This window comes from Citrus clementina, unplaced genomic scaffold (genome assembly GCF_000493195.1).
Source record: "Citrus clementina cultivar Clemenules unplaced genomic scaffold, Citrus_clementina_v1.0 scaffold_6, whole genome shotgun sequence".
NCBI classification, from domain to species: Eukaryota; Viridiplantae; Streptophyta; class Magnoliopsida; order Sapindales; family Rutaceae; genus Citrus; species Citrus x clementina.
The window spans coordinates 20,188,511-20,201,112 of record NW_006262139.1 but is presented as its reverse complement, the minus strand read 5'-3'; the positions used below and the strand labels follow the sequence as shown (position 1 = coordinate 20,201,112).

The 12,602-nt window shown below is 36.4% G+C and overlaps 3 protein-coding genes across 6 annotated transcripts; 2 read left to right on the top strand and 1 right to left on the bottom strand.

Annotated features, from left to right (window-relative positions):
* Positions 1–885: 885 nt before the first annotated feature.
* On the top strand, positions 886–1,757 carry LOC18038045. Its single transcript, XM_006430064.2, has 3 exons — positions 886–1,104; positions 1,203–1,371; positions 1,548–1,757. Exons 1-3 carry the CDS (start codon positions 967–969, stop codon positions 1,751–1,753), a joined length of 513 nt encoding a protein of 170 aa, XP_006430127.1. The 5' UTR covers positions 886–966; the 3' UTR covers positions 1,754–1,757.
* A 1,366-nt stretch (positions 1,758–3,123) lies between these two features.
* LOC18038044 lies at positions 3,124–5,231 on the top strand. Of its 3 annotated transcripts, none has more exons than XM_006430063.2 (4): positions 3,124–3,418; positions 4,217–4,378; positions 4,470–4,638; positions 4,813–5,231. In XM_006430063.2, exons 2-4 carry the CDS (start codon positions 4,241–4,243, stop codon positions 5,016–5,018), a joined length of 513 nt encoding a protein of 170 aa, XP_006430126.2. In that variant the 5' UTR covers positions 3,124–3,418; positions 4,217–4,240; the 3' UTR covers positions 5,019–5,231. The 3 variants fall into 3 exon arrangements, with proteins under 3 accessions (XP_006430126.2, XP_024037203.1, XP_024037202.1); XM_024181435.1 differs by having other exon boundaries at positions 4,160–4,378; XM_024181434.1 differs by having other exon boundaries at positions 3,124–4,378.
* A 3,881-nt stretch (positions 5,232–9,112) lies between these two features.
* Positions 9,113–11,418, bottom strand: LOC18037991 (B3 domain-containing protein At2g36080). 2 transcript variants are annotated; one of them, XM_024182119.1, is made up of 3 exons: positions 10,464–11,418; positions 10,064–10,257; positions 9,113–9,357 (listed from the first exon to the last, which is right to left on the bottom strand). In XM_024182119.1, the coding sequence occupies exons 1-3, from the start codon at positions 11,308–11,310 to the stop codon at positions 9,301–9,303; spliced, it is 1,098 nt and encodes a 365-aa protein (XP_024037887.1). In that variant the 5' UTR covers positions 11,311–11,418; the 3' UTR covers positions 9,113–9,300. The 2 variants fall into 2 exon arrangements, with proteins under 2 accessions (XP_024037887.1, XP_006430125.1); XM_006430062.2 differs by lacking the exon at positions 9,113–9,357 and having other exon boundaries at positions 9,701–10,257.
* Between the last annotated feature and the right edge of the window lie 1,184 nt (positions 11,419–12,602).

Below are 12,602 nucleotides of genomic sequence, written 5' to 3'. Positions count from 1 at the left end.
TTCAGTTACCTTTCTTTAAATGATTGATAGGGGAGATCAAGAGTAATCGTCACACAATTGCATGCCTTTTTTTGTTTTCAATTGCCTAATCAAGCCCTTTACAATTACCACGCGCAATGAATGTTATGAATTTAGATGAATAAAACATATTTTAGATGCGATATGTCAAGGAAATACTAACGGGTTTCTTGTGTTTGAATATTTTTGCACCTAATCCTATCTTATACAGAATTATCTTAACTGTCGTTTTATTTCATATAAATTTATGTTGCATGTAAATAGAATCCTAAGGGAACTAGATTTGGATGCAATGAAAGAGGCTGACTGTTTTTTAGTTTTCTCATTTAACAAACCGGTTATTAAAGTTCTTTTGGAAGGAGGGAAAAACATGTATATTAAAGTTCTTTATTAAAGTTCTTTTCGAAGGGGGAAAAACATGTATATTATCTCTCCATATGACAAATATGCATGCCGCTGCTAAAATTAAAAGAAGAGAAGAAAACAATTTCATATATATATATATAATTATTTTTTAATGAGGACATCCTCATTTTATTAAAGTGAAATTGTGAGTAAAAAAATATAAATTTTAATACATTAATAGACAAAAATACAATATCTAATGTATTTAAAATATGTGTTTTTTACATCACTCAAGACGTGAACTGAAAATTAATAATAATGGTTATTATATATATATATATATATATATATAGTAATAATAATAACAGTAACAATATATATTTGCTTTCCTTGAGGGCGAAAAAGAAGAGTGCGGGCTAGCCAAGACAAAGCCCACCCGAAAACCGGAGGCCTAAACTTCTCAAAAATCGACATTAGCAGCCGTCGCATTCCAAAGGTTTGGGGGTTCTGTTTCTGTTTCAGGGAGTGAGTGTAAAGTGTAACCAGTAACAATATTAGTGCCCGCGCACTGTTTCGCAGGCGGAAGAGAAACGCAGCAAGAGAATGAAGGTAAAAGTAGTGTGTAGGAAGGTGTACGATTACATTCGATACGACTTAAAAGAAATCGCATTTCCATCGTCGCTTCCCGATCCTCCTCACATCAAAAAACGCCGCAAACTGACTTGGCACGAGCGCTGGCTGGTAAGTAACCTTCCACTTTTCATTCTCTTCATCGATCTTCTTCTTTAAATAAATAAATATATATATATATATATAAATTTTTTTTTTTGGGGGTAAAGATGTTGAAGGAGGCATCGAGGCTTTATGGGGCGAGCTGGGTGAGGGATATTGGTCCGGATTTTCGGCCGAATGATTATAAGAAGGATAATGACGATGTGAATGCGAGAGAAGATGCCAACCAACCAACTGCTAATAAACCCAAGGAACCCTCGGTGCTTGTAGATCTTGGTGAGATTTCTTTCTTAATTTTGATTATCGATTATGTGAGCTAAATTAAATTATTGTTATCATTCATGTCTTTAGTTACTTTTGTGTTTACAATTGCATTGCAAGTGGAGTTTGTGTTAAATTCTGATGTTTATTCTGTAATTTATTTAATAACAAAAATTAATTAAAATAATTAGCGGTGGCTGCGAGAGGGGGAATGGAGACCTTAAGGCCTGCTCTGCAGCGAGTCTACATGACTAGAGCTTCTGCTTATAGAGACGCTCTCAAAAGCTTTATTGAAGGATATCAAGAAGGGATCCAGCAAGTCATGGAGAAGAAGGACAGTTCTAGGACTCAGGCTCAGCAAGAAGGCAATGACCCGAAAAACTCTACTAGTGTCTAGTTTACAAAATAAAATCTTTTTCTAATAATAATAAGGGAAAAAGACAAACACACTCCTAACGTTCAGGTAAAAGGATAAATTTTTTTTAATATTTTAAAAAAAATATTTACACTCTCAATTTATTATAATTTTATCATTATATTCTTTTAGCATATAAACAAATATTAGATTATCCAATTTATTTATATATTGTTAATAAAATTATAAATATACTTATATTGCCTCATTCCTCTATTTAAATTTTTATTAATAAACAATTTTTAAAAAAGACATATATACACTTAAAAAAATTATAAATAAATTATACTTTTAAAAATAAAATTGGTTATTAATACCATAATAAATAACATAGAAAATTGGTTATAAATGTACAAGTTTAAATGATTGATATGTGGAGAATTGTTAAATATACAAGTTTAAAGTTTAAATAAAATTGGTTATTAATAACTAATTTTATTTTTTAAATTATAATTTTTTTAGATGTATAGATGTCTTTTTTGAAAATTGATTACTGATAAAAATTTAAATAGAGGAATTGGGCAATGAGGGTATATTTATAATTTTTTATAATATCCAATTTGTCTATTTATATTTTATTAACAATATATAGATAAATTAGATAATCTAATAAATTTTTTTTATATGCTAGAAAGGTATAATGGTAAAATTATAATAAATTGGGGTGTAAATATTTTTTTTGAAACATTAAGAGGGTTTTTGTCCCTTTACCTAAACGTTGTGGGTGTGTTTATCCTTTTTCCTAATAATAATAATAATAATAATAATAATAATAATAATAATAATAATAATAATAATAATAATAATAATAATAATAATAATAACAGTAGTAATATATATTTGGGTCTGGCTACGATGCAACTGTGGTACCGTACCACAGTTGCATCCAGTCGTTAGATCCACTTAGATAGGTGGGGTCCATTAAGATCCAATGACTGAATGCAATTGTGGTACGGTACCACAATTGCCCCACAATTTTTCCCTATATATTTATTTTTCTTGAGGAGGAAAAAGAAGAGCGCTGGCTAGCTAAGACAAAGCCCACCCAAAAATCGGAGGCCCAAACTTTACCAAAACTGACACTCGCAGCCGTCGCATTCCAAAATAAGATCTGTAGAAAAGCTCAGGCCGGCCCAGGCCGGCCCAGGCCCGCAGATTTTAAGCCCAGCCCGTGGCTTAGAATGATGGATAAGGACTTGTAATTTCGAAGGCCCATATATAATAGGCTCAGTCAAGGGCTTCACCCAAAAGCTCAGGCTTAGGCCCGGGGCTTATAATAAATAATATATATATTTTTTTAAATTAAAAACTTTATAATATATTATTAAAATCAAATTAAAAAAACTGAAAAATTGAAAAATAAAACACTGCTCTCAGCCTCTCACTGCTCCGTTCCAAGACCCGAAACCAAAATCCCTAAAATCTAAATCCCTCATTTCCGTCAGCGGCGTCAGCACCCTCACTCACCGTCACCGTGCCAGCTTCTCACTGTTCTCGCCGCCGGCAGCCAACAGCGCATCTAGATTCCATCAGCCAGCATCTCCCGCGCAACCCACCGTCCAGCCACCTGGCCCACCCAGCATCTCCCGCACGACGCAGCAGCGAACCCCACCCACAAGCACAGCTGTGCGACGCTGCAGCAACCACGTAATATTTGAATTAATTTTCTCGTTCTGCTTTAATTTCTCTGCAACCTACTGACTGCCTTCTGCTTCTAGTTTCCTTCATTGGATGTATGTGAGGAAGCACTTTCCAACCTCTAGGGATTATATAGCCTTCAAATTCTACATCTTGTACAGCTTCTTTAAAAGTGAATGAGAGTATGCTTGATGTTCTTAAAGTCTCTTGAATCACCTGGGAAAAAAAATGTATATTTATTCCCATCTTGACTTTATACTTGCCTTTGGCTTTTTGTTTGCTTTGCAAGCGGATATGGTGGCTATTTATCCACTTGGTGTTTCTTTCTTTCATATTCTGTCTCAGATGCATTAGAAAAGAAATTAGGATGATAAATGCAATTGTTAATTTCAAAGCAATTAAAAATGGAGATAGTAGAAGCAAATTGCAGAGGGCTAAAAATTAAATAGGCCGGAAGGAAGAAGAGAGGGATTTAAAGAATTTCATATAGAATTTTTTTTTATATGATATTTGATTAATTGTCAGAAAAAAAAAATTGATGAGAACGCTGCAGCAACCATATAGAATTTTAAAATTTATAGTTTTATTAAAAAATTATTTAAAATTTGGTTGAAGCCCCGGCCCGGCTCAGGCCAAGGCCAGCCCAGGCCCGTTCAGATTGGATGGGCTTTGAGAGGGCTTGGACTTTTTGCCAAGCCCTTAAATTTCCTAGCCTATTCCAATGGTTTGGGGGTTCTGTTTCTGTTTTAGGGAGTGTGTGTAAAGTGTAATCAGTAACAGTATTAGTGCCCGCGCACTGGTTCGCAGGCGGAAGAGAAACGCAGAAAGAGAATGAAGGTAAAAGTAGTCTGTCGGAAGGTGTACGATTACATTCGATACGACTTAAAAGAAATTGCATTTCCATCGTCGCTTCCCGATCCTCCTCACATCAAAAAACGCCGCAAACTGACTTGGCACGAGCGTTGGCTAGTAAGTAACCCCCACTTTTCATTCTCTTCATCGATCTTCTTCATTCAAAAAATAAAAAATAAAAAAAAATTATTTTTTTTTGGGGGTAAAGGTGTTGAAGGAGGCATCGAGGCTTTATGGGGCGAGCTGGGTGAGGGATATTGGTCCGGATCTTCGGCCGAATGATTATAAGAAGGATAATGACGATGTGAATGCGAGAGAAGATGCCAATCAACCAACTGCTGATAAACCCAAGGAACCCTCCATGCTTGAAGATCTTGGTGAGATTTCTTTCTTAATTTTGATTATCGATTATGTGAGCTAAATTAAATTATTGTTATCATTCATGTCTTTAGATACTTTGTTTTACAATTGCATTGCAAGTGGAGTTTGTGTTAAATTCTGATGCTTATTCCATAATTTATTTAATAACAAAAATTAATTAAAATAATTAGCGGTGGCTGCGAGAGGGGGAATGGAGACCTTAAGGCCTGCTCTGCAGCGAGTCTACATGACTAGAGCTTCTGCTTATAGAGACGCTCTCAAAAGCTTTATTGAAGGATATCAAGAAGGGATCCAGCAAGTCATGGAGAAGAAGGACGGTTCTAAGACTCAGGCTCAGCAAGAAGGCAATGACCCGAAAAACTCTACTAGTGTCTAGTTTACAAAATAGGCAATGTATGTTTGTTTATCGCCAGCACTTTACTCTTGAGAGATTGTGTAAGAGTTGTGATGAGGCTTGTTTTGTAGAATTTTGCCATTAAGCATATAGTTTGAGGGTTCTACTACATCCTGTAAACAAAAATTCAAATTATTTATGTGAATAGAAATGAATTTTTCCTGCGTTCTTGATCAACAGGCTAAATTTACTGAATCCTTCCCTTCTGTTGATTTGGGCTTGCGACATCATTGGGTTTTAAATGAATTTTACCAGGAAGTTTCATCTTTTTGGTTCATTGCAAGATTTGGGTTTAGTCAATGCCAAAATTACTTTGTTTTTGTCTTGGAATTGCACTGCTCAGTCTCAATGCCTTTATATAGTAAAATACTAACAGTAGCTGCTAACTGCTGCCGGCTATGGTTCAGTGGTGCAGGCTGTGTGCAATATGATCTAAGGCTTTATGTTAAGGAACTTGTGGAACAAAATTTTAAAAGACGTCAATTGCTCTAGGTGCTTGATTGTGCTTCTCAATTTTTTTTAACTCCTTTTATTGGACAAATTTGTTATTAGCTTCACTTTTTATGGTAACTGGTTTCCATTGCATCACTACCCTCCACGACTCCTTCGTTTTTTGTTGTCACTTCTTTCTTTGTTGAACAGACAGAGACTCAAAGCAAGAGGAGCATTTGGGAGGTAAAGTTTATACAATGATGGCAAAAGAAAAGTGGTGATTCTCGCTATTTCTTTTTCTGTTTGAACGCAAATGATCATCAAAGATGTATTTGTAGCCATGACTAGAGAATACAGCTCATACTTTGTGTTGTATACCTTTTTTATCTGTTTGTTTAAGTTGGAAACGGAGCAATATACTTTTGGTTCTGCTGGACGATACTCATCTAATAGTCATAATTTTATTGTTGCTTTACACAGATGGAAATCATTTTGGCCTCTTCACAGCATGTTTTAGAATCTAGTGGCTCTGATTTTTGAGTGAAAGTATCTATCTAAGATTGAACCAGATATTGCGGGGGTCCATTTTAGTTTGTGTAGACAATGCATGTGACTGACAATTGTCATCAGAAGCTGCAAGAGAGAATAACTGTGCGTAGTGGGAGGGGATTTTCATACTGCAAAAATTGAACAGAGCTCAAGGCGTGAGAATATAATTTGGCTCTTACTATCGGCTGCTATGTTCCTTTCACTGAATTGCAGTGGTTCTTAGATTGCATTGATTATCTCGAGGAAATTTATCTTGAGCTAACACACACTTTATCTATTTTAGGGAAGAGTTCTATTATTGGTGGATTGTTATGTGGGCTTCTTTCTGTCAGGTGGTTTCCACATACCAGCTGCTCTCTTTGTGATCGCTATTTAATTTTCAAGTCATTTCACGCTCAGGGGCCTTGCTTTTTTAAGTCCTTGTTAGGAACTTGATTCCAAGATTCGTTTTTGCAAGACTAATAACCCATTTTCTTAGCAAATTGGCATGGAGCCTTTATTACTGAGCTTCAAGATTCATTTTCTCTTGTAGATATTACACATCTTTTCCACATATCAAACGTATGTTTAGAGGTTCTGTTGAGTTAATCTATGCAGATATGTTACCCCTAAATTTTCAATATTTCTTTTTAATCAGGCTGATTATTTTAACAAATATAAGAATCTACTAGGATACTTTTGCTCTTTTTGTGACTGTATTAATAGTGGCAAGGCAGGCAGGAATATCATTGTTTCTTTTTGGCTCCGCAGGGAATCAAAGTCAAGAAAAGGGGTTCATTTTTTCGTTGGACGGTACAAGGGGAGGTTGACCCAAAAGCCCTAAAAGCAAAAAAGGCCTGATAAGACAAAATGCCTAGTGGAATGAAGAAGTACTCACATGGCTTCTATATTTGTACTGTACTTAGTCTTTCATGATTTAAAGTATTATTGCAGGACAAACCCATTACACAGGAAGAGCGAAGAGCCCTTCAAAGCTTTGATTGGCCACTACCTTAAGGCCAAATGATAACAATCCATATCTGGGGACGGGCACCTCCCACTTGCAGAGGCCACTAAGCATTGGACGCCATCACCAGCAGAGGTCAATGGGCGGCTCTCTTTGCTGAATCATTATGGGCCCTGACAATCACTTGGCACTGTATTTGATCAATGACAGAGGAATGTGTATAATCTGCACATTTTTCCACTTAATTGATCTGCTTATATTGTTGTCTTTTAATTCATTTGAAAGGTACTTATTAACATGTGTGCACGAGCTAGAGCCTGTAGCCATTATCCTATGAAAATTGACCAGTAGTTGAAGCTTTTTTTAAGATCATAAGGTCACCAAACTTTTATATAATTGGTGCTCTGCATCGTTGATGAGGATCAATTGTTGATAGGTGACACCCAGTGTTGGCCACTGATTCAATTTGTCAGTTAGAAGGGCACGATTTTGATTGACAATATGTTGTTGCTATCAGCTACTGTAAGTACAACATTCTTGGGACCTAATGGTTTCATGTGTGTCTTGAATTACGGTAATCAGTATTTGTGCCAATTATTGATGTTAGTGTTGGAATAGTACACTCATGGAAAGAGAAACCGAGGCAGTGGAATCCTAAATGAACCAATGGTTAGGATTCTGGTATCCTAATTGCTGGTTTGAGGCCTGGTTTTCTGATTGGGACCAGGTGTTTTCACGATAAAAACCAAGCACCGTTCGAGACCAGTTTCGTGAGATGGATGGAATATTGAGTTAATTGGTAATCTAATAGTGTTACAATATGAAGAGGCACAGGGAAAAACCGAAGGGTTCGTCCTGTGCGTGGATGACTTTTTCTATCAGTTTATAGGGATATGGTTACGGCAGAGCCTGGTTTTTCTTACAAATACAAACATTATATAATTGAAGATATTACAAAATATGACATTGTATGCAACAAACTTGTTTTTCAGCGACAAACACGAAACATCGGTGCCATCGTTGTTACGATAGGTAAGGCCGTCTAACTTGTTGATAATAGCGTCACGTCCACAAAATTTGACCGTCCCTGGGGGTGGTGAGAAATTTCAACATCAACTTTTCCGTACTCTTTAGCTTCGGTGGTACCTTAAATTGGAAGCGGCTTCCAGGAGATTACATTCAAGATTTACAGCACCACACATTCACACCTGCCGGGGGAGCTTTTTGGTGCATTCTGCTGTGCTGCAGTCCATATTTTCAACCCTTTTCTGCCAAATTGAAAGGATATGGGCTGCAGCTGAACAGTGGAAACCTTCTTCTTTTTTTTTTTTGGTACTTTAATGTTTTATCACATTTTTACAATGATTTTATGGGTGTGGGGATAGTTCTCGGTGGCATCATGCAATTACACGATTACATCTCCCGTATGAAATCATACATTTAACATTTGCTGTAATAAGAATTAAAAAAATAGCGTCTTGTTGTGTTGTGGATGATGGAAATTGAGTAAATTTGTAACTTATCCTTGTAACTTCGAACAAAAATTACAACAAATAGAGGAATGATAAAGATCAAATTGAGAACATGGATCGATTTTTCTAAGCTGCTGCTTCTCTTTTGGATCTAATTTTCCAAGCTGGGTCTCTATTCTCACAAAGAAAATTACAAGAGATGGAGAGAGAGAGAGAGAGAAGGAGAGGAGTGGGCTAACACAACTGGGCTGTCACAAGTCAATTCAAAATCAAAGACTCACTCCACCCACCCACTTACTCACTCACTCTTCACTTTTTCTCTAGCCATTTAGAAAGAGAGAGAGAGAGAGAGAGACCATACCATATCATACCAATTACCATACCTTCTTAGGCTCTTCCTTCCATGTTCCACCCCATTACTACTATGATTATTTGTTGTTACAAAATAAAGAAAAAACTTCAGACAGAAAAGAATCACAACAGTAGCCCCAGTTAGATTCCTCTTCCTTCTTTCTTACAATTCCATTCAATTTCACAACTCTTGCTCCCATCTTTCAAAACTGATGACCTCATCATCTCTCCCCCTTTGCTCCTCTCCTCTTCTCCTCCCCACAAGCTGGGCCCCCACCTCCCCCTCCCCATTTCCACTACTGTGATTCCCCCACCCTCTTTTGTAAACGTTACTTCATAATAATAATAATAATAATAATAATAATACCATTTTTCCAATCCCCGCCCCTCCAATTTATACATTCTATTTTTTCTCTCTTTTTTAAATAATAATAATACGAAGCTTTCTTCAGAATGGTGTTGCGTTTTCGATTGAATTGAAGTCAAAATCTGAGGACGTCACATCCACCAGATCTTATCCTTGGCGATTTCTCATCATCTGGTTCACATCTTCTTGGGAGAAAGTGATATCCTGTTACAATCAATAACTCCTTCACTCTTTTTTAATCACAGTTTTTTTTTTTTTTTTTTCCAATCTATGTAAACTAAAATTTAATAATTGCTAATTCTAGTATTGGTGGGTGCATGTATCATTGTCATTCACAAGATAAAATAACAATCTTAGAAACTAACCGCATATTAAAAACCTTAATTTTCATTTCACAAAAATAAAATAAAATAAAAAATCCGATAACAGAATCCCAGGATAATTCACTATCTCCAGGTGTTTTTTTTTTAATAATTCCAGGGCCCACGAACGAGCCCATCAGGTAATGACATCCAGTAATCTTGTTAGTGTTATTATTAATGTACATAGAAACTTACTTAGAAAAAGAACAGAATAAAACAAAAACGGGGACGTTTCAATGATTTTCACTTTTACTTCTTTTTTTCCCCTTAATTTAGCTCCTGAGCAAACTAATCTAATATTAATTAAGCAAAAAAAGAAAAAAGAAAAAAAGCAATTAGGCCATGTGCGAAGACTGGAGAAGAGTCAAGCCATCTTGGGCTTACTAATTAATTCATAGGTTTTTTCTAATCTGTCTCACTACAAGCAACAACAATATCAGTCAGTCACAGGCACACGGCTTATGTAGCATGAATTTTAGCCTCTAATTAGACATTATTTTATTAGCAATGACACTATGGCGATAACACAAACAGTTGAATTGGCCTACCACGTGATTGTGACGGTTTGTAGAATTAGAATCATAAGCCTCCACTGGGTAATTAAACTGCTGGTGGCCATGAGCTTCAGCTTGACTTTCCGATCCCTCCGACTTATCATCAACCTGGCACTCGAAGTTCACCCCAAATAACCTCAAAGTCCTCGAGTTCCCAACCGACGTCGTTTGGCTCTGTACCCCCGACCCTGCAAATTTCATAATTGCATTATACAAATATCATCATATTAATCTTCCAAAGGCAAAATGTACATAAACTGCTGGTTAATTCCCCCGCAGAATTTACAATAAAACTGTCAAATTTGTTTTTTTCTTTTTTTATAAACTGTCGTGCTTTCAAAATTGAACAGCAATGCGAGTGACCAAAAAGTCATAATGTGAACAAAGTAAATACCTGCATGTTGATATAACGGCGCAGAAACGCCGTGGCCGTGAGCAACATCTACAGGATAAGGGTGATTTGGATACAACCCTCTAGGCCATCCACAGCCACCGGCAGCAGCACCGCCGGCCTGTGCAACCTGTGCCACCGCCGTAGCGCCACGTCGCCTCCACCCAATAAACAACCTTTCGCTATCCGTACGGTGTCGTTCGAATAGAATTACGTCGCCAGCATCTAGTCTCTTCTCCTTCACGTACCTGCTCCAGCCTTTCGTCAGCACGTAGCTCTGGCTACTGTTCCAGTACGAGTAGCGGAATCTCCAGCACTTGCCCGACTCGTCCTCGAAACTGAGTAACAAGCCTTTGTCTGATGATGATGATCCCAAGTCGGCTCCACCACCACCGAGCGGGAAATATTTCTCAGCGTGTTGTTTGGGAATTACCAGGCGGTTAAGTTTTCCGACATCGCTTGGAGTCAAGGGTTTCTCGAACATGGGTTCTTTTTCAAGCTCTTGTTCTTGGTTTGAGTTTAAGTTTGTCATTGGGTGTGCTTCGGTGGCGTCGTGTTGGCTGTTGAGATTAAAGCTGAGAGTTGGGTTGTGATGAGAATTGTTGTTGTTATTATTATAAGAGTCGAGCCAAAGATGGTGTTGATGCTGTTGGTGGTGGTGATAGAACTGATGATGATGATGAGGGGAAGACCAAGAAGAAAATTGTTGTTGTTGGGGGTCTGTTGCTGAAGAAGAAGAATTGTTGGAGCTGTTTTGTGTTGTTTCCATCATGGATTGTTGCAGCTGCTGCGGGTGCTGTTGCCACCAGGGCGTTTCTTGTAAGTCTGTGGAGAAGTGATTTATTGACATATGTTGCTTTTGTGAAAGGATTTTGAGTTTTGGTGAAGCGAAGAAATGAGATACGAGTGAGTAATTTTGAAGTGGAAACCGTGGGATATATAATTTGATGTTGCCAGAAAGAGGGTATAATTACAAACACAAAGAGACACACACAGAGAGAGAAAGACCAAAAAAAATAAAAATAAATAAATATATAAATAAAGATGAAGAGAAATTGAGAATTGTGTGAGTAAGTACGAGAGGTACTTTTAAGGTTTTGCGTGATGAAAAATTCCATCATTAATTTCAGTGTAATTGAGGCTCCGTGTAGTTTTAGCAAGAAAATGATGTGAGATGATATATAATCAATTTTTTTTTTTTTACTGAGTTTAGCGGAACATTTATATTTGAATGTATTGTGCGTATATATCATGTGTATCTATATATAACTATACCTCCATGGATCCTTAGAAAGAAAGAGATTCTACTGTATTGTTACCATTACCATTGTGCAGAAACAAATCAAGTGGTAGGACCAGCTTATCTGACACTCTGATCATCATTTATCTTTCTCCATCCAACGGCTCTCCTAACTGTTGGGTTTTGCCCCTATTTGTATTCTATATTTTCCCTCTTCAGGTAAATGACTTTTGCAAGCATGATATAATTCCTTGATAAGGAAATAATAAAGTACGTGGGTCTGCTTACCCGCATCTGTCAAATATACACATAAATGTTGTGGTACAATGGATATAATTATGTACAGTCTTTATCTAGTGTGAACGTACAAATATTTTAATGTGTAAACTTTTTTTTTTTTTAGAAGTTTTAATGCGTAAACTTGAAATTTGCTATTACTGTCTAATTTTATCCTTTTAAACGTGTGGACGTCCATATCACGTGATTTTCATAATTATGCAAATCAAAATTTTTCTATGTATAATTAAAAAAAAAAATTTGAAAAATCAAGTAGGCTTTTGAAATGGAGTGGTCCAAGAAGTGTGAAATTAAATTAATTAGGTAGGTGTAAATTTTTATTTTTGACGTGTAAATTTGAAACTTGTTACAATCATTTCATTCTATATTTTAAAACGTGTGAATGGTCCACATCCAGAAATTTTCATAAACATATTCAAGACATTAGTTGGTAAAAAAAAAAAAAACACAATCATTTAGGAAAAAATCAAGTGGGTGAAAGGAATATTACTAGGAAGTGGTCCTGGATGTGTGAATTATTTTTCTAGGAGGTAATTTTTTCTGTTTCCAAAGTTTGAATTTGGAATTTGTTCATTGCTATAATTCTATTTTACATTTAAAAACGG

Bases quoted from the DNA above. Each gene is read 5' to 3' on its own strand.
- LOC18038045 (XM_006430064.2), top strand. From the start codon at position 967: ATGAAGGTAAAAGTAGTGTGTAGGAAGGTGTACGATTACATTCGATAC. The intron at 1,105-1,202 runs GTAAGTAACCTT...TTGGGGGTAAAG, and splicing joins CTTGGCACGAGCGCTGGCTG to ATGTTGAAGGAGGCATCGAG. The intron at 1,372-1,547 runs GTGAGATTTCTT...TAAAATAATTAG, and splicing joins CTCGGTGCTTGTAGATCTTG to CGGTGGCTGCGAGAGGGGGA.
- LOC18038044 (XM_006430063.2), top strand. From the start codon at position 4,241: ATGAAGGTAAAAGTAGTCTGTCGGAAGGTGTACGATTACATTCGATAC. The intron at 4,379-4,469 runs GTAAGTAACCCC...TTGGGGGTAAAG, and splicing joins CTTGGCACGAGCGTTGGCTA to GTGTTGAAGGAGGCATCGAG. The intron at 4,639-4,812 runs GTGAGATTTCTT...TAAAATAATTAG, and splicing joins CTCCATGCTTGAAGATCTTG to CGGTGGCTGCGAGAGGGGGA.
- LOC18037991 (XM_006430062.2), bottom strand. From the start codon at position 11,310: ATGTCAATAAATCACTTCTCCACAGACTTACAAGAAACGCCCTGGTGG. The intron at 10,258-10,463 runs GTATTTACTTTG...TGAAATTTGCAG, and splicing joins GCCGTTATATCAACATGCAG to GGTCGGGGGTACAGAGCCAA.